Source organism: Bufo gargarizans, chromosome 6 (assembly GCF_014858855.1).
Source record: "Bufo gargarizans isolate SCDJY-AF-19 chromosome 6, ASM1485885v1, whole genome shotgun sequence".
In the NCBI taxonomy this organism is placed as follows: Eukaryota; Metazoa; Chordata; class Amphibia; order Anura; family Bufonidae; genus Bufo; species Bufo gargarizans.
Genome location: NC_058085.1, coordinates 349,515,351 through 349,536,887, shown reverse-complemented (window position 1 = coordinate 349,536,887; position 21,537 = coordinate 349,515,351). Strand labels below are relative to the sequence as shown.

General features: G+C 48.5%; 1 protein-coding gene across 1 annotated transcript in view; it reads left to right on the top strand.

Annotated features, from left to right (window-relative positions):
• The window catches only part of LOC122940146 (alpha-2-macroglobulin-like), a 178,929-nt gene that overhangs the window by 139,061 nt on the left and 18,331 nt on the right, over window positions 1–21,537 (top strand). The window contains exons 10-15 of the mRNA XM_044296544.1: window positions 179–236; window positions 735–818; window positions 1,603–1,779; window positions 8,578–8,659; window positions 13,197–13,353; window positions 14,482–14,556. Of these exons, the coding sequence (XP_044152479.1) occupies window positions 179–236; window positions 735–818; window positions 1,603–1,779; window positions 8,578–8,659; window positions 13,197–13,353; window positions 14,482–14,556 (633 nt within the window). The remainder of the gene's footprint in view (window positions 1–178; window positions 237–734; window positions 819–1,602; window positions 1,780–8,577; window positions 8,660–13,196; window positions 13,354–14,481; window positions 14,557–21,537) is intronic.

The window sequence follows — 21,537 nt, the reverse complement described above, 5'->3', positions numbered from 1 at the left end:
CATAAGGATCGAGAATGTTGGCTTTAAACTGCCCAATCCTTTTGTTCTTGGGTGACAGAGGTGCAGCATTTGGCCAACAATTATCTCATGTGTATGGCCAGCTTACTAGTGGCCTATACTAAATGTAAAGACATGTTTTATCTTCTTCTTATGAGATGTATATTTGTGTTTTGTTCAGCCAGGGGGACTAATGGAGGAGAAATCATACAGCGCTCTACTGTGCAGTCGAGGAGAAGGTAAAAATGGAAACTTAGTTACATTAATGACTTTGTTTTTCCACCAAAACGTATGTGTACAGAAATCCACATAGTCTAAATGGCAGCATTCAGAAGTTAAATAGCTCCTGATGTAGCACCCCAGACCTGGTACAGTTAACTCTGGCCTCTTTCTTGAGTACTGTAACTTTCACTGCAACAGACCCCAGGGAGTGATGGCCTGAGGGAGTTCACCAGGACACAACACTTCATCGGGGCCATTCCCATCCTCTACACTGGCACCACAGGGCCTCGCTGCATGGCCTCCATGTGCTGCCATACCAAGCTCCATCAAGTGCTGCAGGTACAGATCTATTCTCCCCTAGAAGCAACATAGCATCCGACGAAACATACCACTTAGTCAAGTCAAGCATGGAAACCCATGTAATTTAGGTTACATGTTCGCCTCAATTATGGTTATAGTTTTGGCCATCATTGCTGTGTGTTATTTCATACATTATATTTCTCTTCTTGTCCTAGATGATTCTAAAGTGGAAGAGATTTCATTAAAGATTCCTGAAAACATTCTGAAGGATTCTGAAAGAGCCAACATTGTAGTAATTGGTAAAACTGAATTACAATACCCAAATAATATGAATAATCTGATCAGTGAACTTTAGATGAACAAACCATCAGTGGCTCTATCCCATCAGCTATAGGGTGCAGGATTGACCTTTCTAGAGAGATTGTAGTATTGGCAAATTTGGGGTTAGGGAATTGGTCTAAGGTTCATGGGAGGCTGTTGGGGAAGAAACATATTTCAGACTTTTCAATCCAGGATTGAAAACTTGGCACCATAATGGAGGTCCCAGTTGGAAGTGTTGGAATGGGTTTTTTAGTCTACTGTAGAGTTAATGGGGTTATCCTGGAAAAGATAATGATGACTTATTCTTAGGATAGGTCATCATTATCACATCAGCGGGGGTCCAAGTCCTGGCACCTCTGGGCAGTGTCATACATTGTATAGTGCCAGAGCTTGGTATTGCAGCTCAGCCTCATTTTCATCAATGGGACTGAGCTGCAACTAGGCCTCATGACCAATGTACAGTGATGTAACTGACCTACTGTAGGAAGAGGCTGAGGTGCTCAAGGCCTCTTCTAACAGTTGATCGTCGGGGTTCTGGGTGTTGCTACCCCACAGATCTGATACTGATGACTATCCTGAGGATAAGTCATAAATATCTTTTCCTGGATAAATCCTTTATCATAAAACATGGTCATGGTCCTAGAGATCAGTATGGGGGGAATTTAGGAGACCATATTAACGTAAGTATAGTTTTGTTTAGATTACTTCAGGTATATTTTTGTAGTCTAGAGAACCCTTTAACCACCAGTTGAATTCCAACAGGAGATCTAATGGGCACGGCAATGCAAAATTTGGACCGTCTTCTGGCCATGCCATATGGATGTGGTGAACAGAACATGGTCCTATTTGCCCCCAACATTTTTATCCTTCAGTATCTGGAGAAGACTCATCAACTGAATAGTGAAATTAAAAACAAAGCTACTACGTTTCTAGAGAGCGGTGAGTGACTGAATTTATATAGTTACATTTAGATGTTGTATCCATGAAGATGGCCATAGTAATATAGATAAATGCACATCATACAACTCTTAGGCTGCTTTCCACACTTGGATTCTGGTAGGCTGTCTGGCAGAACACAGCCTGTCGGAATTCTCCGGATCCGGCACTGCTGAATGCAACCGGAATGCTCTCAGGCCCCATTAAGTATATGGGGTCCGGTGGAGATTCGGCTTCATTCCAACAAAAATGCTGAGAATTGCCCAAACACAAACCGTTGCATGCTGAGGTTTGTGTCCGGCCGATTCCCGACTTTGTCTGCCGAAACAGGCAGCCGAATTGTAGTGCCACAGGTGTGAAAGTAGCCTTAATTGTCAAGAGTGACAGACAACATGTGTCCAGAGTCCGGAGTACACATTTTGTCAATGGGGCCGCAGTGCAGGGAGTACGGGCAGGAGAGCGTATTGCTGCTCCTGCCTGTGCCCCGCAGAGGTTTATTAAATCCTGGGATAGCACATAGGTACCCTGTAACCATGTACTATGCCGGGGGCGTGGCCAACTGCCGGCATGAGAGCACGCGTTTAAGTGCAGCTCCGTTCACCCTCTGCAATCCTTCACCATCCTGACAAACTGCCGACCCCAGGCACGGATTGGACGGTGTGTAAGCGCAAGAGGAGACCCCGCACACCGCTGAAGCGCAGAAAGGCTGAAGGAGTTCGCTCGGTCTGAGGCCCAAAATGGCGCCGCGACAGCATCACCCTCGCGCGCCGCGGTTACCCGCGGGCAGGCCGCACAACAGGCAGAGGCTGAGGAACCCACGGAGCCTGAATTCACCCTCAAGGCTGCCTACGATCAACTGCTGGTGGCGATCTCATCATGTCAGTCCTCGCTCACTGGGAAGCTGGAGGAGGTGAGAGTGGATGTCAGCCTGTTACGCCATGATATGCAGCAATTGAGGGATCGAGTCAAGACCACTGAAGATCGGGTCTCTGCTCTGGAAGACCTAACCAGACCGGTGGAGGGGAGAGTGCAGGACCTGGAAAGAGCGGTCGGTCAATGGCAGCAGAAGTGCGATGACTTGGAAAATAGATCGCGGCGCAATAACGTGCGGATCCTGGGCCTACCTGAAAAAGCTGAGGGCCGGGACCCAGCGGCGTTTTTGGAGATCTGGTTCAAGGAGCAGTTTCCGGAGGCACCCTTTACCCCTGCCTATGCTGTGGAGAGAGCCCACCGTGTCCCCGCCAGACAACTACCACCTGGGGCTCCCCCTAGACCACTCCTGGCGCGCCTTTTAAACTGGAGGGATCGTGACCTTATCCTCAGCCAGGCCAGGAGGAAGCAAGATATCCGCCATGACAACGCAAGGGTCTCCCTTTTTCCGGACTTTTCCGCGGACCTCCAGAAGAAAAGGGCCACGTTTGTTGCAGTTAAGCGTCGTCTCCGCGAGTTAAATCTACAGTATTCTATGGCCTACCCGGCTCGCCTTAGAGTGATAGATGGAGAGAAGACCGTCTTTTTCAGCGATCCTAGGGAGGCTGAGGACTGGGCCTCGAGAGTGGCCGCGCGCCCTCCTCCGCGTTGATCTGACCACCGTCTGCACCGCAAGTATTATGTGTCCCCTCATGACTGTTTCGTGTAAGGCTCGTTTTGTAGGCCCTGTAACTGACCCTTGACTCACTGCCCTACGGCCCTATTGTGACATTGCTGCATAGTCTTGCTGGGCTCAGGAGAGGGCTTGTAAGAATATAGGGGACACTTGCGATACTCTCTGTGGACGATATCTCCCAATGCTCTTTTTTTCCCGAGTTTTGGTTGGCAGTTTTTCATATCTACTTAATTGAGGGGTGGGAGTGTCACCTGTGTGGTATTAACAACCTTTTACACCATACAGGTCCCCGAACCTAAGGCCACTCAACTAGCTGGCCCAACGCCTGACGCACTCAGGTTGTTCGTGTTACTGTTATTTATTATGTTATTATGTGCTCCTGTTTGCTCGTATCAAGTATGGCTATCACTAACCGTTTTATCTGCAGACCGACTGCTGATCCGGAGGGATCAGATGCCTAGTTTGGGGGTGAATGTAAGCTATGGGAAGGTATATGTCATGTATTCATTTAGAATGTCATTATGGCCTCCTTAAGAGTTATGTCCTGGAACATCAGAGGGTTGGGTGATCCTAAAAAAAGGATAGCGGTGTTCTCCCAGATTCGATCCTTTAATCCCCATATTTTGGGACTTCAAGAGACCCATCTTATCCCAGAAACGGGCAATAGGCTGAAGAAGCCCTGGGCTCAGCATGTATTCAATGCATATGGCGGTTCGCATTCCAGAGGTGTCGCGCTGCTGATTCATAGGAGTCTCCGGTGTGAGATTCAACACTCGGTGGTGGATCCGGGGGGTCAGTACGTTTTTATTTTTGCTCATATTGATTGCCTTCCATACGTGATTGTCAACCTGTATAATCCACCCCCTGCTTCTCTCTCCCTGCTGCAGGCAGTGGTGGGTTTTGCGACTCAATATCCTGCCGCTCGCTTCTTGTGTATGGGGGACTTTAATCAGGTGATGAGTGAGACGGCAGATAGATTCAGCAGTAGGGCGGACAGGGGCGGGATGGGAGGAGACTTTACATCCCTTGCTAGAATCTCTCGGGAGATGGGATGGATAGATGTGTGGAGGGCCAAGAACCCCGATGCTAGGGAATACTCCTGCTTCACACCCTCCAGAGGTGCTCTATCGAGAATAGACTATTTATTCTGTAACCCCTTAGTGTACACTGATCTAGTGGCCATTGGCTATGGACCCCAGGGTCCCTCTGATCACGCTCCGATCATGGCCGAGCTGATGATGTCTGGCTCCCTGAACCCGGGTGGTAAACTGCGGATACATCCCTTCTGGCTTACCCTATTTGGCTTAGCAGACAGGATTCATGATCAGCTTAGGGTGTTCTTTGAGGTCCAGGAGGCTTCCACTGATCCCCTTTTACTGTGGGAAACATTAAAAGCCTATCTAAGGGGATGCATTTAGTCCTCTATATCATATGTCAAAAAAGAATCTCAGCGCAAATAGGAGGAGTTGTTTGCTAGGTGCAGGGTGGCAGAGAGGGCATTTATTGACTCCCCCACGGAGGCACGCAGAGAGGAGTGGATGATGGCGGGTAGGCAGTATATGCTGCACTTGGAGGAGAAGAGCAAGAGGAAGCTATTCTTTCTCAAGCAACAGGCGTTCGAGACAGGCAATCAGGTAGGGAAGCTGCTGGCCCATATTGCGCGTGCCAATACCATGGCTCCGCCAGTTCTTCGCCTTCGGGGAGCTGATGGTGGCGTGGTGGAATCGGTACAGGGCATACTGCAGTGTTTCCATAGCTTTTACGAGGACCTATATAGATCAGTAGCCACACACCCAGAACAGGAATTGGAAGCCTATCTCAGTGAGGTGTCCTACCCCAGTCTGAGCAGTCTGGATAGAGGCATCATGGAGGAAGATATCACTCTGGAGGAAGTGGAGAAAGCTATCATGGACCTGCCGTCGGGTAAAGCCCCAGGCCCGGATGGCATCCCAGTGGAGGTGTACGCTAGGTATAGGGAGATCTTAGGCCCACAGCTATTGGAATTGTATAGGGCAGTGCACTCCCGCGGCACTTTGCCGGAATCCATGCACGACGCCTCCATTGTCGTGATTTTGAAGCCTGGCAAAGACCCGCTGGATTGTGGATCTTATCGTCCAATTTCACTTTTGAACTTGGACTATAAAATCCTTACTAGGATACTGGTCAATAGATTGAATAAGGTGATAACATCTGTGATACACTCTGACCAGTCTGGTTTCATGCCCGGAAGGTCCACATCGAACAATATACGGAGAGCGCAGGTGATCGCACAAGTTGGGGTCGCCCAGAAAGAGAGGTGGGCTATGGCCTCCCTTGATACGGCTAAGGCTTTTGACTCCCTAGAATGGCCCTTTTTAACCGCCGTGCTGAGGAAATTTGGTTTTGGCCCTAATTTTGTCAGATGGGTCAGTATATTGTACAACAACCCGCCTGCACGTATTCAGCTAAATGGTTCATACTCTGATGGCATCTCTCTGCTTAGAGGGACGAGGCAGGGGTGTCCACTCTCGCCTCTCCTGTTCGCAATAGCGATAGAACATCTGGCAATAAGATTTAGGCAGGATCCGATGTATATGGGGGTGACAGTGGGAGGTAGGGAGGACAGAATTGGGCTGTATGCGGATGATTTGATTCTGTTTATGTCTAGCCCTGATGTGTCCCTCTCGAGAGCGATTGAGGTAATTGTTTCCTTTGGACGGTACTCTGGGCTTCACATAAACTGGGGCAAATCGGCCATCATGCCACTATGGGATCACGACTGGCCGGATAGCCACTGCAACTTACCTGTAGTAGACAGATTCAAATACTTAGGGGTAATAATTACCAAGGTGCCACAGCTTTCATACACGCTGAATATTGAGCCCTTGGAGGCGCTGTTCCAGGAGAAATTTAGAACGTGGGAGTCCCTCCCCTTATCAGCCATGGGAAGATTGAACCTGGTAAAAATGGTACTATTGCCCAAGGGATTGTATTTGCTGTCTCATGCTTGCACCCCGGTCCCCCGGGGCTTCTTTAGGCGCATTCATGCTATGATCGCGACATTTGTCTGGGGTAAGGCCAGGAGGAAGCTTTCGCTCTCAGTTCTCCAGAGATCTAAGCTGCAGGGGGGTGCTGCCCTACCTGACTTCTTCCTGTACTTTATAGCTAGTCAGCTGCGGTTTCTGAAGTGCTGGGTTATCGAGGCTCCTCGGCCTAATGCTGAGGTCTTCTTGCATGAATATCTTCAGCTCCGCACGCTGTGGCCTGTACTAGAGGGCTATAGACAAATACAGCAGAGCACCCTCCCGATTCACAAACTGGCCCATCAAATTTGGCAGGCATCAAAGTTAAACTCATACAAGGATTTGCCCGGCGAGATTCCCATATGGGATAACTGCATGTTTCCCCATTTATCACAGCTGGAGGGAGCTGCAGAGTGGAGGAGGCACGGGATCCAGGTTCTAGGGGATGTATTTGAGGGAGGTCAGCTGATATCATTTTCTCAAATACGGGATAGGTTTCGTGTACCGCAAACCCTCTTTTACAGATACCTTCAGCTGCGGCACGCACTGCAGGCCCAGTTTCGTGGGGATAATAGAGTTGTGTCTAAGTACCCCGTCATTGGGGTTTTGAGGTCCCAGGGCCCCAGAGGGATGGTATCGGCGCTCTATACTCACCTGCTGGATTGTCATATGCTGGCGACTCCTCTAGCTGTGGAGTCCAGATGGAAAATGCACATACCCTCTTTGACTTCTGAAGAGTGGGAGGAGGCGCTGCTAGCCCCAACAAGGGCATCCCCCTCGATTAACAACAGAATGACTCAGCTTTTCATTCTACACTATAGCTACCTGACTCCTACTAGACTTCATAAAATGGGGAGGCTGGATCACTCTCGGTGTCACAGGTGCAGTGCGGAGGGTGCCAACTTCTGGCACATGATTTGGGAATGTCCAGGCATACAACATTTTTGGGTGTCGATTTTGGAGGTTCTTAGGACCTTGGTCCCCCCGACACTGCAGCTGTGCCCAAAGATGTGCATTTTGGGTGTAGTTGATGAGGAGTCTTGGTCGCATTACCACAGGATTTTCCTGGAAAGGACATTGTTCCTGGCCAGGAAGGCAGTTGCCCTGCGCTGGATGGGGGAGTCTCTTCCCTCGAAGGGTCAATGGCTCTCGCTGGTTAATGAAGCGATCTCCATGGAAAAGGTGGTCTACAAACATAGAGGATGCCCGCAGAAATTTGATAGGGTATGGTCTGATTGGTGTTCCTCGCCCCTCACATTGAGAGTAACGCGCCCATGAGAGCCGACTGGAGTTCCTCTGGGGCTTGCTTGCTACTTTAGAGCCTCCCCGGTGACTGACACTTCCCTTGATGCTAGCTGTGTCCCTGGAGGGCGCGCTAGAGCTTGCCCACATATGCAGTGCATGTGTTATTGTCGTGTGCATCTCATCTGTGCACCCCCAGGCATTTGGTATTGTAACGCTTGTATTACTCTGTCTCTGCATTTATGATCAACCCCTGCGTGGGTAATTGTGATGTCGTATGTGTGCCATACTTGTTTTACGATCCTTAAATAAAACGAGTTTAAAAAAAAAAACATGTACTATGCCAGGTTTAGCTGAGCGGAGTGAGCTTCTGCTTCTGCCTGCTCCGCTAAGCTAAAAGCTGACATGCAGAACTTTTAGCTTAGCCAAGCAGGCAGAAGCAGGAGCCCGCTCCGTCCTGCCCATACTCCCTGCGCTGCGACCCCATTGATAAAATGTGTACTCCATACACTACTCAGCAGTCAGTGGTGTACAGAGAAGTAGATTTTAAGTGAACTACGAAAAGTGCGCTTTGGGGGGTAAAGTGTATTAAAATTACAAAAAACATGAATAAACTATATTACAAAAACTGTTATGGGACATGTTCACAAAAATGTATATAAAAGTTTATTTACTCTTTAAATACAGTTCAAACAAGAAATTACAATACTTAATTCAATACTGAGTTCTGATCATGTACTGAGTCGTGATCATGTTTGGAGGAGGTCACTCCTCTTTACATGTCCTATCATAATATCAGCTTTAGCCCAAAAAAATCCTCTTTAACGGAAGACAATTATCATATTTTATTCTTCAATTGTCCTGTGTTGTATACATTGTAGAATTGGCTACTTCTGCTCCATATTTTGAAATTAGATTTTTTTTTTTTTTTTAAACTGTAATTCCATTTAGGATATCAGAGAGAACTGACTTATAAACGTGATGATGGATCATACAGTGCATTTGGGAAAAGTGATAGCAGCGGAAACACCTGGTAAGAATGTAGACAATGGCATTGGTGCTCAAAGTAAGTCAACTGACCAAGAACTCTGTTTTCACAGTAATTTTGATTTAGGGTTCTTTATCACTGGCTGCGTGGGTATTTTATAGCTGCCATTTTCTTTTATACAACCAATAGATTGAAATGTAATTGATCTTATCAATGACTCTTACGAAAATTGGTCAGAAAATGAGAGCATTTAAATGCTATGTACACCTTAGCTTAGCAATTTTTTTTATGATTCTATTTTACTCATTTTGGGCTAAAAATAGTTTTTTCAATCGCTCATTTCAAAAACGATTCAGCCATTCTATCACAAAGGGTTAACCGTATCTGGCTATGTAAATTGTACTTTCACTTTGTGCTGGTCATCAAATAAACCTTATCTCTAAATTACTAAAAGGTCATAAACACTTGTTTAAGCCACATTCTTATAAGTTAGAAAAGAATTGACCTATAATGAGTGTTTATAAGGTCAGAGATTAGAGATAAGGAGCCGTCAGCTGAGCTGCCTGATGGAAAACAGTAAAAATACAGAGCCTGGTACTAGAGAATCTCAAGGTTAAATAGAGAAAGGGGCTCAACATTTTTAATGAAGACCAATTAAGAAAAATATTTTTAGCTCTAAATGAATACAATACAATAAAAAAAGAAAGAAAAACGGTTTATATAGTCTTTAAATGTGTAACAGACCAACATTTCAACTTCATCAATTTTTTTTTTTTTGAAGGAGCTCAACTTAAAGGGGTTATCCCATAATTAAAGGGGTATTCCCATCTTGCTAAATCAGCCAGAGCTGCAGTTACAGCAGAATTAACTTCCTGGTTTTCTGCTGCTAAGGCTGGGCGGGCTTAGGCAGCTAGAGTGAAGGCCGGCCACGCCTCCTTATGACATCACACTGAGAGCTGAGTCATGCGTGCTAGTTCATGTGAAATGTATGAGTCATCAGTGTAGCAGCCTGCAGAGTGTGAGGCCCCTCCCCCTGCTGGGGAATGCCACTCAGAGAGCACTGGTCAGTTTATTTACACAGTAAAAGGTCACTGTCCTGCAGTCTGATACAGTTTTACACATAGAACCTGTCTTATCTTTTACAAATCCATTCTGTGCAGCAAAACAATAATTCACTACTATACATTAGCCCACAAGCATGTCAGCCAGTAGCCATATGATCTGTTCTTTTGACTCCCATAAAACATGACCATCCCCCACCGACCAGCACTGATGCAGATTTTTTCCAATACAGCTCTACTACAGTTGTGTATAAACCATAGACCTTTTATCAGTATAGATGCATATATAGCTCTGCTACATCTATCTTCTCCTCCCCAACCAGCACTGTGTTAGATCTGTGGTATATACAGCTCTGCTACATCAGTGTGTTTCTCTATTCCATCCAGCACTGTGTCAGATCTGCGGCATATACAGCACTGCTACATCAGTGTGTTTCTCTATTCCATCCAGCACTGTGTCATATCTGTGGCATATACAGCTCTGCTACATTAGTGTGTTTCTCTATTCCAGTGTTTCCCAACCAGTGTGCCTCCAGCTGTTGCAAAACTACAACTCCCAGCATACCTGGACAGCCTTTGGCTGTGCGGGCATGCTGGAAGTTGTAGTTTTGCAACAGCTGGAGGCACACTGGTTGGGAAACACTGCTCTATTACATCCAGCACTGTGTCAGATCTGCGGCATATACAGTCTGCTACATCAGTGTGTTTTTCTATTCCATCCAGCACTGTGTCAGCTCTGCGGCATATTCAGCTCTGCTACATCAGTGTGTTTCTCTATTCCATCCAGCACTGTGTCAGATCTGCGGCATATTCAGCTCTGCTACATCAGTGTGTTTCTCTATTCCATCCAGCACTGTGTCAGATCTGCGGCATATTCAGCCCTAATACATCAGTTGTGTTTCTCTATACTAACAACACTTTGTCTGAACTGCCACATATACAGCTCTGCTACATCAGTGTGTTCCTCTATTCCATCCAGCACTGTGTCAGATCTGCGGCATATTCAGCTCTGCTACATCAGTGTGTTTCTCTATTCCAACAACACTTTGTCTGAACTGCCGCATATTCAGCTCTGCTACATCTGTCTATTGATCTCTCCCCCCAAGCACATACAGCCTGCTAGATCTGTCTATTTATCTCTCCCCCAAGCACATACAGCCTGCTACATCTGTCTATTTATCTCTCCCCCAAGCACATACAGCTTTGCTACATCTGTCTTCCCCCTCCCCCACAAGCACTGTCGCTGAACAGCTTTCAATACAGTCCTGCCACTAAATAAAATTGTCCCCGTGTCCCTGCACTCTCCTCCGATCGCTCCAATGCACACCCCCTCTATGCGCAGCTGGATCCAGATTCCGCGCTGCATAAATTTTTTCCAATATGGGATAACTGTTTGATTGGTACTAATTTGGGGGGCATACGCTGATCGCCTGGTATTACACTTTTGTGATGTAAGGTGACAAAAAATGGCTTTTTTGGCACAGTTTTTTTTAATGGTGTTCAACTGAGGGGTTAGGTCATGTGATATTTTTATAGAGCAGGTTGTTTCGGACACGGTGATACCTAATATGTATACTTTTTTTTATTTATTTCACTTTAACATAATATAGCATTATTTGAAACAAAAAAATACAATTTTAATATCTCCTTGTTCTATTTTTTATTTTTTTTTTGCGATTTTCTTATGTAGGGGGTAATTTTTTGTGGGATGAGGTGACGGTTTTATTGGTACCAAATTGTGGGACATACGCCTTTTTGATCACTTGGCGTTGCACTTTTTGTGATGTAAGGTGACAAAAATGGCGGGTTAGTTCATGGGATATTTTTATAGAGATGATTTTTACAGACGCGGTGATACCTAATATGTCTATTTTATTTATTTGTTTCTATTTTTTACATTTTTTAATTACTTGGGATTTTTTTTTTACATGTGAACCCTTTAGTTTATTTTATTATTTATAAAACACTTTATTTTTTATTTAATACTTTTTTCATATTTTTTTTTACTCAGACCCACTTGGTTCTTGAAGATCCAGTGGATCTGATGCCTCTATAACACAATGCAGTACACTGTATAGTGTACTGCAGTGTATTTTCTATTACACTTAGCCTGGTCAGGCTCCTTTCTTCCTAGCAAGAGCATGATCAGGCTTAGGGTACTTTCACACTAGCGGCAGAACAGCCTGCCGGATCCGTCCTGCCGCTATTTCGCCGTGCCGCCTCTCCGTCCCCATTGACGCAGCACGGCAGTTCGCTGTGAGAGGCCGCCGGACGAAAAAGTTGGACCTGCAGTATTTTTCGCCTGGCGGCCTCTCGCCGCGCACTGCCGGGGCTCCGCTCCCGTCCCCATTATAGTCAATGGGGACGGAGCGGCGGTCCGGCTAAATAGCAGGCGGAACAAATCCATCCTGCCGCAAGTGTGAAACTACTCTTTATGCCATGGCAAGCCGGATGCCTGTGAAGGTGTCCAGTTGCCATGGTAACCATCGGGGCTGACACAGCAGCGCAGCGCCTGATGGGGGAGGCAGCTCCATGCCTGTTAACCCCTTCCATACAGCGGTCCCTACGGACCACGGGATGGAAGGGGTTAACAGCTGACATCAGCTGCTAGCATGGGGTTCCACTCGGCCAACCATGAAACTGAAAGGGAGGGGGGTCGGCACAGTTATCCACAGCAGAGCAGCCCATTCTCCTCACCATTCACTGATCCCGGCTGCGCTGCTGAACGCTGACAGCTGACCTCCTCCTCCTGAAAGTGGGGGGTCAGCACAGTTACACAGAGCAGCACAGCCCGTTCTCACCATTCACTGACCCTAGCTGCGCTGCTGAATGCTGACAGCTCCCCTCCTCCTCCTCCTCCTCCTCCACCACCTGAAAGGGGGGTTGGCACAGTTACACAGAGCAGCGCAGCCCATTCTCACCATTCACTGAGCTCAGTTCTCCTCACCATTCACTGATCGGGGCTGCTCTGCTGAAGGCTGACAGCTCCCCTCCTCCTCCACCATTCTCTCCCTCTACGGCCGCTGCATACAGAGCATGCAGCGGCTCTGTTTGTGAAGCGGCAAAACTCTGGGCATGCGCGGCATTGGGCTGCGTGCGCGCTCATGTGATGACTGAGCGGCAGGCAAGAAGAAAGAAGAGGAGCTTATGCGCGAGCGCGGCCCAGGGACTCGCTCCAGAGGAGGTGGACGTTTCTAGGGGAGACCAAATCAAACACTGGGGTGCAATCCACAATATTTGACCTAGAAAGGTAGAAATTTAATAATAGTTTATATTGGCAAAAATGATCATTGGCACATACTTAATGAAATAAGGTATGATCATTAAAATGAGAATGTAAAAAATGAAAATCAGGCATCACATAGTACATGACAATATCTTGTTTGCAAAGCCAGAACCAGCCCTGTACCTCACGTGGATCCATTACATGCAATTACAAAAGTATTCAGATCCAGGAGCTTTGAAAACTGTAGAATATTTTTCGTTGTCTTTTTTTTTACTCTATATTTATTTCCTTTCAGGTTGACTGCCTTTGTAGTGAAGTCCTTCAGTAAGGCTCGGCCATACATCTTCATAGATGAAAACCACCTTAAACATTCTTTCTCCTGGCTGAAGAAAAACCAACAAGTCAATGGCTGCTTTAGGAGTGTAGGACGACTTTTTAATAACGCTATGAAGGTATAGTGGTGATATGTGTGATCATGTAGCATCTATTATACAGGGTGGGCCATTTATATGGATACACCTTAATAAAATGGGAATGGTTGGTGATATTAACTTCCTGTTTTTGGCACATTAGTAAATGTGAGGGGGGAAACTTTTCAAGATGGGTGGTGACCATGGTGGCCATTTTGAAGTCGGCCATTTTGAATCCAACTTTTGTTTTTTCAATAGGAAGAGGGTCATGTGACACATCAACTTATTGGGAATTTCACAAGAAAAACAATGGTGTGCTTGGTTTTAACGTAACTTTTTTTCTTTCATGAGTTATTTACAAGTTTCTGACCACTTATAAAATGTGTTCAATGTGCTGCCCATTGTGTTGGATTGTCAATGCAACCCTCTTCTCCCACTCTTCACACACTGATAGCAACACCGCAGGGGAAATGCTAGCACAGGCTTCCAGTATCTGTAGTTTCAGGTGCTGCACATCTCGTATCTTCACAGCATATGCTGTGCAGCACCTGAAACTACGGATACTGGAAGCCTGTGCTAGCATTTCTCCTACTGAGATGAGTCCTGTCCCTGACTCATCTCACGTACAGGACTCATCTCAGGTTAATTTCCATATGTATCAAATTGTTTTTTTAACAATAAAAGCACACAGAGCCATGGGGGCTGGGTATTGCGGATGTGCTAGCTAGCCAAAATCCCGGTGATAGGTTCCCTTTAACCTGAATACGAATATAGTATATCTTCCATGTACTTTATTATTTAGCCAAATTTTTCCTGCCTACATTTAATGCGTTGCCTGTGCTGTTCATAGTGCGCCCTGTGCTGATGAATGGCAGGAAAAGTCTAAGACATATTGGGACACCATAGACTTTTTCCAGGGCGTGGCTGCCCACAGAGAGGGCTCTGAGTGCTGCCTCTGGCACCCGTGCCATAGGTTCGCCACCACTGATATAGAGGAAGGAGTGGAATTAACTTTTTATACATTGTTATATTTCAACATATGCTATAAATTGGAGCTTTAGCAGCAGTAAACCTAGCTGGAAAATGTTGCACTTTGAGTAGTTTCTTCTGTTATCTTCTATACCTCGCTGGTAAATGTGGTTTCATGCAGAATACTCTGTTTTCTTCAAGGGGGGAGTAACAGATGAAGTCTCACTCTCTACGTATGTTACCATAGCTCTGCTGGAGGCTGGAGTATTAATAGAGGTAATGGGTGCAAATCATTAAATATCTTTGTTGAGTTGGTGGATATTTAGAAGATGTGGCAGGCATTTAGATGTTTTCCATCATTTCTGGCCTAAATAAGGGACTTCAGAATCACAAAAGCTTGCCTTATACCATCATATATTTTAGTTAGCAATTAAAAGGTATCAAATTTATTTTATTAATTGTTTCTCTTTTGAAGAGCATCAATACTTCTCACTACTGGCTAACACGGTACCAAACCTTTTTCTTTTCACCAATCTTAGAAACACAGATTACAATTGAGGGTGGAATTATGATTTTAATTGGATATAAATACTTGTCTTCTCATAAACGTCTCTTCTAACCACCTATATGCCAAGGCAGACAGCCCCATACAAAGGAGTCTACATGGAGAGGTAGCCTTTTGAGCTCTTTTGAGCTCTGTGGGACTTCCAAACATATTTCCATTTGCTCACTTCTTGCTTCCTCCATTCTCAGGGTGTGTTTGGCTCCCATAGATAGGATCCTTACCTATTCGACAGCTATTTGACAGCCGTTGACAGCTGTTTCTGGGTTCTTGCCCCAGATGAGATGTACTGATGAGTGGTAAGATCCCTGAAGCAGACTTCTCTGGTTTGGCTGATCTGAAGGAGAGCTAATTTTGATAAATTTTTCCCATGGAGAATAGCCTGTAAGTCTCCATAGGCCACCTGGATCTTCTCATATTGTCAGACTTTATTCAATGGAAATATGGCAATTGGATATTATTACAGAAATTACGACAGTATCATTGAGAATCACAAACAACAGCTATGAGATCTGAAGAACCTCTATTCCCGCCAGCCCCATATCCTAATCAGCTTGACAATATAAAAACCATGATAGTCAAGACTTATTCTAAATTAAATGGATAATATATGGTGAAAGAGGAAATGTACTATTGGCTATTAACTTCCTCAGGACCGCCGTACGCAGGATTGCGTCCTGCCGGCGGCCCTGCTCGTTTGGGTGGACGCATATACGCGTCCTCCCGCGAGAGCCGAGATTTCCTGTGAACGCGCGCACACAGGCGCGCGCGCTCACAGGAACGGAAGGTAAGCGAGTGGATCTCCAGCCTGCCAGCGGCTTTATGAACCACTGATCACCCCTGATCACCCCATACAGACTGCCTGATCACCCCCCTGTCATTGATCACCCCCCTGTAAGGCTCCATTCAGACGTCCGTATGATTTTTACGGATCCACGGATACATGGATCGGATCCGCAAAACACATGCGGACGTCTGAATGGAGCCTTACAGGGGGGTGATCAATGACAAGGGGGTGATCACGCATATAGACTTCCTGATCACTTCCCTTTCATTGATCACCCCCCTGTCATTGATCACCCCCCTGTAAGGCTCCATTCAGACGTCCGCATGTGTTTTGCGGATCCGATCCATGTATCCATGGATCCGTAAAAATCATACGGACGTCTGAATGGAGCCTTACAGGGGGGTGATCACCCATATACACTCCCTGATCACCCCCTGTCATTGATCACCCCCCTGTAAGGCTCCATTCAGACGTCCGTATGATTTTTACGGATCCATGGATACATGGATCGGATCCGCAAAACACATGCGGACGTCTGAATGGAGCCTTACAGGGGGGTGATCAATGACAGAGGGGTGATCACCCATATACACTCCCTGATCACCCCCTGTCATTGATCACCCCCCTGTCATTGATCACCCCCCTGTAAGGCTCCATTCAGACGTCCGCATGTGTTTTGCGGATCCGATCCATGTATCCATGGATCTGTAAAAATCATACGGACGTCTGAATGGAGCCTTACAGGGGGGTGATCAATGACAGGGGGGTGATCACCCATATACACTCCCTGATCACCCCCTGTCATTGATCACCCCCCTGTAAGGCTCCATTCAGACGTCCGCATGTGTTTTGCGGATCCGATCCATGTATCCGTGGATCCGTAAAAATCATATGGATGTCTGAATGGAGCCTTACCAGTGGGGTGATCAATGACAGGATGTCATGGTCTTACCTTCTGGCTGTTCTCCTTCGTTTGACATGTGCTGGCGGCCATCTTGGTTTCTGGGTTTCTTGTAGCCTCCTACCCTGCGGCTTCTCCCTCCCACTGGGAGGAGCTGGATGCCCAGCTCATATATATAGGAGGTCTGTGGCTTCAGTTCCCTGCTTGGTCCTCCTGTGTTCACATGCTTCTAAGGCTGCTGCTGCTTCTGGTTCCTGATCCTGGCTTCGTCTGACTACCCTTCCGGTTCCTGATCCTGGCTTCGTCTGACTACCCTTCCGGTTCCTGATCCTGGCTTCGTCTGACTACCCTGCTGGTTCCTGATCCAGGCTTTGTCTGACTACCCTTCTGGTTCCTGACCTCTGGCTTCGCAAGACCCTGCTTCGGTTTAGCCATCCGTTTGGACTTTTGCCTTACAGCTTTATTTTCAATAAAGCCTTCTTATTTCCACTCATCTCTTGTTGTACGTCTGGTTCATGGTTCCTTGACATTAGGACCAAGCCATGAATTCTGATGGTACAGGGCCATCCTCGCTACCTACGCTGGTTGCCAGACTTGATCAGCAGGATCACCTGTTGGGTCGGTTCGCTGTGGCGTTGCAAACCCTGCTTGAACGCACGGCTCATTTAGCTTCCGTTGCCGATGGGTCGGTTGTCGCTCCTGGGCCCGCTCCTACTGCCGCTCCGGTTGTTGCGCCAGAGTCTACCCCGACACCTGTTGCTGCGCCTGCGGTGTTTCGGGGTATGACCGGTTCTGCCCCCCTTCCACAGCGCTTTGGGGGAGAGCCAACTCAGTGCCGAGGTTTCCTTAACCAGGAGGGCATTTATTTAGAGTTGCTGCCACATGCCTTTCCCACTGAGAGATCAAAGGTGGGCTTCTTGATCTCGCTGCTCTCGGACAAGGCCTTGGCCTGGGCCAGCCCTTTATGGGAGAACAACAATCCGGTGATTGCCGAGTTTTCCGGTTTTGTTGCTTCTCTTCGGAAGGTATTCGATGTGCCGGCTCGTGCTGCCTCTGCTGCGAAGCTCCTTATGTCCATCAGACAGGGTTCACGATCCGTAGCTGAATACGCCATTGAGTTTCGTACCCTGGCAGCAGAGGTGGGCTGGAATAATGAGGCTCTGGTCGCTGCTTTCTCTCATGGTCTCTCGGATGCCTTGAAGGATGAGGTTGCAGCTAAGGACCTACCAGTGGAGCTCGAGTCTCTTATTTCTTTCCTGATTTTGATTGACACCAGACTCAGGGAGAGACCTTCCTTTAAGGAGAGCCTGCGGAGGCCTTCTAACAGATTGGCGCCTACGTTTGCTGTCCCACCCGTGCCTCCCTCTCCTCCCACGCCTCCTGGGGATGACTTGTCTGGGGGTGAACCCATGCAGCTGCGGTTTGCTCGCCTGTCCGAGGGAGAGAGGGCACTCCGGAGACGCGAGGGCCGATGCATGTACTGTGGTCTCGGTGGGCATTTTCGGTTGGCATGCCCGAACCGTCCGGGAAACGCTCGCACCTGAGATCCTGTCGGGGGCAGATCTTGGGTGGAGTCTCCTCGTCCCCGGTTTCCCGTGTTGACAAACCACTGATTACTGTTGTCCTCTCCTGGGTCGGGGGCTCGGTGACGACCCAGGCGTTGGTGGACTCTGGTGCTGGTGGTTTGTTCATTGATAGTGTGTTCGCCGCCGCCAATTCCATTCCTCTGCAGCCTCGAGGTTCCCCACTGGCTCTTGAGGCGATAGACGGCAGACCCCTTCTGCCGCCACACGTCACTCATGAGACCCTTCCAGTGGGGATGGCCATTGGTGCCGTTCACAGAGAGTCGGTCTGTCTCCAGGTTATTTCGTCTCCACACTACTCGGTGGTCTTGGGATACCCCTGGCTCCAGAAGCATAATCCGACTTTCGATTGGAGATCGGCCGAGATCCTCTCGTGGTCACCGCAGTGTGGGGCTAGTTGCATCCATGGGCCTGTCAAGTTGCTGTGTACTTCCTCGGACTCTCTGTTGCCTCCTGAATACGAGGAGTACCGGGATGTATTCGATAAGGTGCGTGCGGTTGCCTTACCTCCGCACCGCCCATACGATTGTGCCATAGAGTTACAATCTGGTGCCGTTCCTCCTCGTGGCAAAGTCTATCCACTGTCGGTAGCGGAGAATGAGGCCATGGAGTAGTACGTGAGGGAGGCGCTTTCACGCGGACACATTCGCAAATCCTCGTCCCCGGCAGGGGCTGGATTTTTCTTTGTGAAAAAGAAGGGCGGTGAGTTGAGGCCTTGCATCGATTACAGGGGTCTCAATCGCATCACGATCAAGAACGCTTACCCGATACCCTTGATTTCCGAGCTGTTTGATCGCCTCAAAGGGGCCACGGTCTTTACCAAACTCGACCTGAGGGCGGCATATAACCTGGTAAGGATCAAGGCGGGCGACGAGTGGAAGACCGCGTTTAACACCAGGACCGGTCATTATGAATCCTTGGTTATGCCCTTTGGGTTGTGCAATGCGCCCGCAGTCTTCCAGGAATTCATCAACGATGTTTTCCGTGACCTGTTGCAGCAGTGTGTGGTGGTCTATTTGGATGACATCTTGGTATATTCTGAATCCATGGAGGCCCACATTCTGGATGTCAGACGAGTGTTGCAACGGTTACGAGAGAACAAGCTGTTCGGTAAGCTTGAGAAATGCGAATTCCACCGATCCCAGGTAACCTTCTTAGGTTACATCATTTCCGCTGAGGGGTTCTCCATGGATCCTGAGAAGGTTTCGGCTGTCTTACAGTGGCCCCAGCCCAGTGGTCTTCGTGCCCTGCAGCGCTTTTTGGGCTTCGCCAATTATTATCGGAAGTTCATCAAGGACTTTTCCATGCTAGCCAAGCCTCTCACGGATCTGACCAGGAAGGGCAGTAATCCCCAGGTCTGGCCGCTCGAGGCCATCCGAGCTTTTGAGGCTCTAAAGTCCGCCTTTGTGTCGGCTCCGATTCTGTCGCATCCCAACCCTGGGTTGCCTTTTGTCCTCGAGGTGGACGCGTCTGAGACGGGAGTAGGCGCCCTCCTGTCTCAGCGTAGAACACCAGAGGGTCCTCTGCTTCCTTGTGGGTTTTACTCCCGGAAACTGTCTTCCGCGGAGTGCAACTTATCAGATTGGTGACAGGGAGTTATTGGCCATCGTGCAGGCCCTTAAAGAATGGAGGCACTTGCTCGAGGGCTCGGTGGTTCCGGTTCTCATCCTGACGGACCACAAGAATCTGACCTACCTCTCTGAGGCCAAGAGATTGACACCACGTCAGGCCAGATGGGCTCTGTTCTTGTCACGTTTTAATTACGTGGTTTCCTACCTACCCGGTTCCAAGAACATCAGAGCGGATGCTTATCACGGCAGTACTCCGAGCTGTCCGGGGAGGAGTCGATTCCGACTTCGGTCATACCTCCGAATCAGATCCTGGCCGCCATTCGCACCAGCCTGACCTCTCCCCTGGGGGAGCAGATTTTGGCGGCTCAATCTGGTGCTCCCTCTGGGAGACCCAACGGCAGATGTTTTGTGCCTGAGGAGTTGCGCACTCGGTTGTTGCGAACCTACCATAACTCCAAGGCCGCGGGGCATCCTGGAAAGAATCAGCTGTCCTGGGCTGTTTCACGTCTGTTCTGGTGGCCTTCTCTACGTTCCGACATCGCCGCATATGTAGCGGCATGCTCCGTTTGTGCCCAGAGTAAATCCCCTCGGCACCGTCCGTTGGGCCTTTTGCAACCCATAGCCACCGGGGAGCGTCCATGGTCACACCTGGGGATGGATTTCATTGTGGATCTCCCTGCATCTCGAGGCCATACGGTCATTCTCATGATTGTGGATCGGTTTTCCAAAATGTGCCACTGTGTTCCTCTCAAGAAGTTACCCTCTGCACAAGAGTTGGCCACGATTTTTGCCAGGGAGGTCTTCCGGTTGCACGGTTTGCCCAAGGAGATTGTGTCGGATCGGGGGAGTCAGTTTGTGTCCAGGTTCTGGCGCTCCTTTTGCTCCCAGTTGGGGATTCATCTCTCTTTCTCCTCGGCCTACCACCCTCAGTCCAATGGGGCCGCAGAACGATCCAATCAGGCCTTGGAGCAATTCCTTCGTTGCTATGTCTCCGATCACCAAGACAATTGGGTTGACCTCCTGCCTTGGGCGGAGTTTGCCAGGAACACGGCGGTGAACTCTTCCTCTGGGACGTCTCCCTTCATGGCCAATTATGGGTTCCAACCTGCCGTGTTACCGGAGGTATTCTCTCCCCAGGATATCCGGCTGTGGAGGATCACCTTTCCGTCCTACTGTGCTTCTTGGGTACAGATCCAGAGGTCCCTTGAGGTCTCTGCGCAGCGCCAGAGACTCCAGGCTGATCGCAGACGAGCGCCCGCTCCTTCCTACCAGGTCGGAGACCGCGTATGGTTGTCCACCCGCAACCTCAACCTTCGAGTGCCCACTCCCAAGCTGGCGCCTCGCTTTGTTGGTCCCTTCCGAGTGCTTCGCAGGGTAAACCCGGTAGCCTATGCCCTTGCGCTTCCTCCTGGCATGCGGATCTCCAACGTGTTTCATGTCTCCCTGTTGAAGCCACTGGTGTGTAATCGTTTCACTTCCTCGGTTCCTCGGCCTCGTCCGGTCCAAGTGGGCAATCGTGAGGAGTATGAGGTGAGCAATATCCTGGACTCACGCCTGGTCCGCGGTCGGGTGCAGTTTTTGGTCCATTGGCGTGGTTATGGTCCAGAGGAGCGTTCCTGGGTTCCCTCCGCAGATGTCCATGCTCCTGCCTTGCTCCGAGCCTTCCACGCACGCTTCCCTCAGAAACCGTTCTTTACTCCGCGGAGGAGGGGCCCTTGAGGGGGAGGTACTGTCATGGTCTTACCTTCTGGCTGTTCTCCTTCGTTTGACATGTGCTGGCGGCCATCTTGGTTTCTGGGTTTCTTGTAGCCTCCTACCCTGCGGCTTCTCCCTCCCACTGGGAGGAGCTGGAT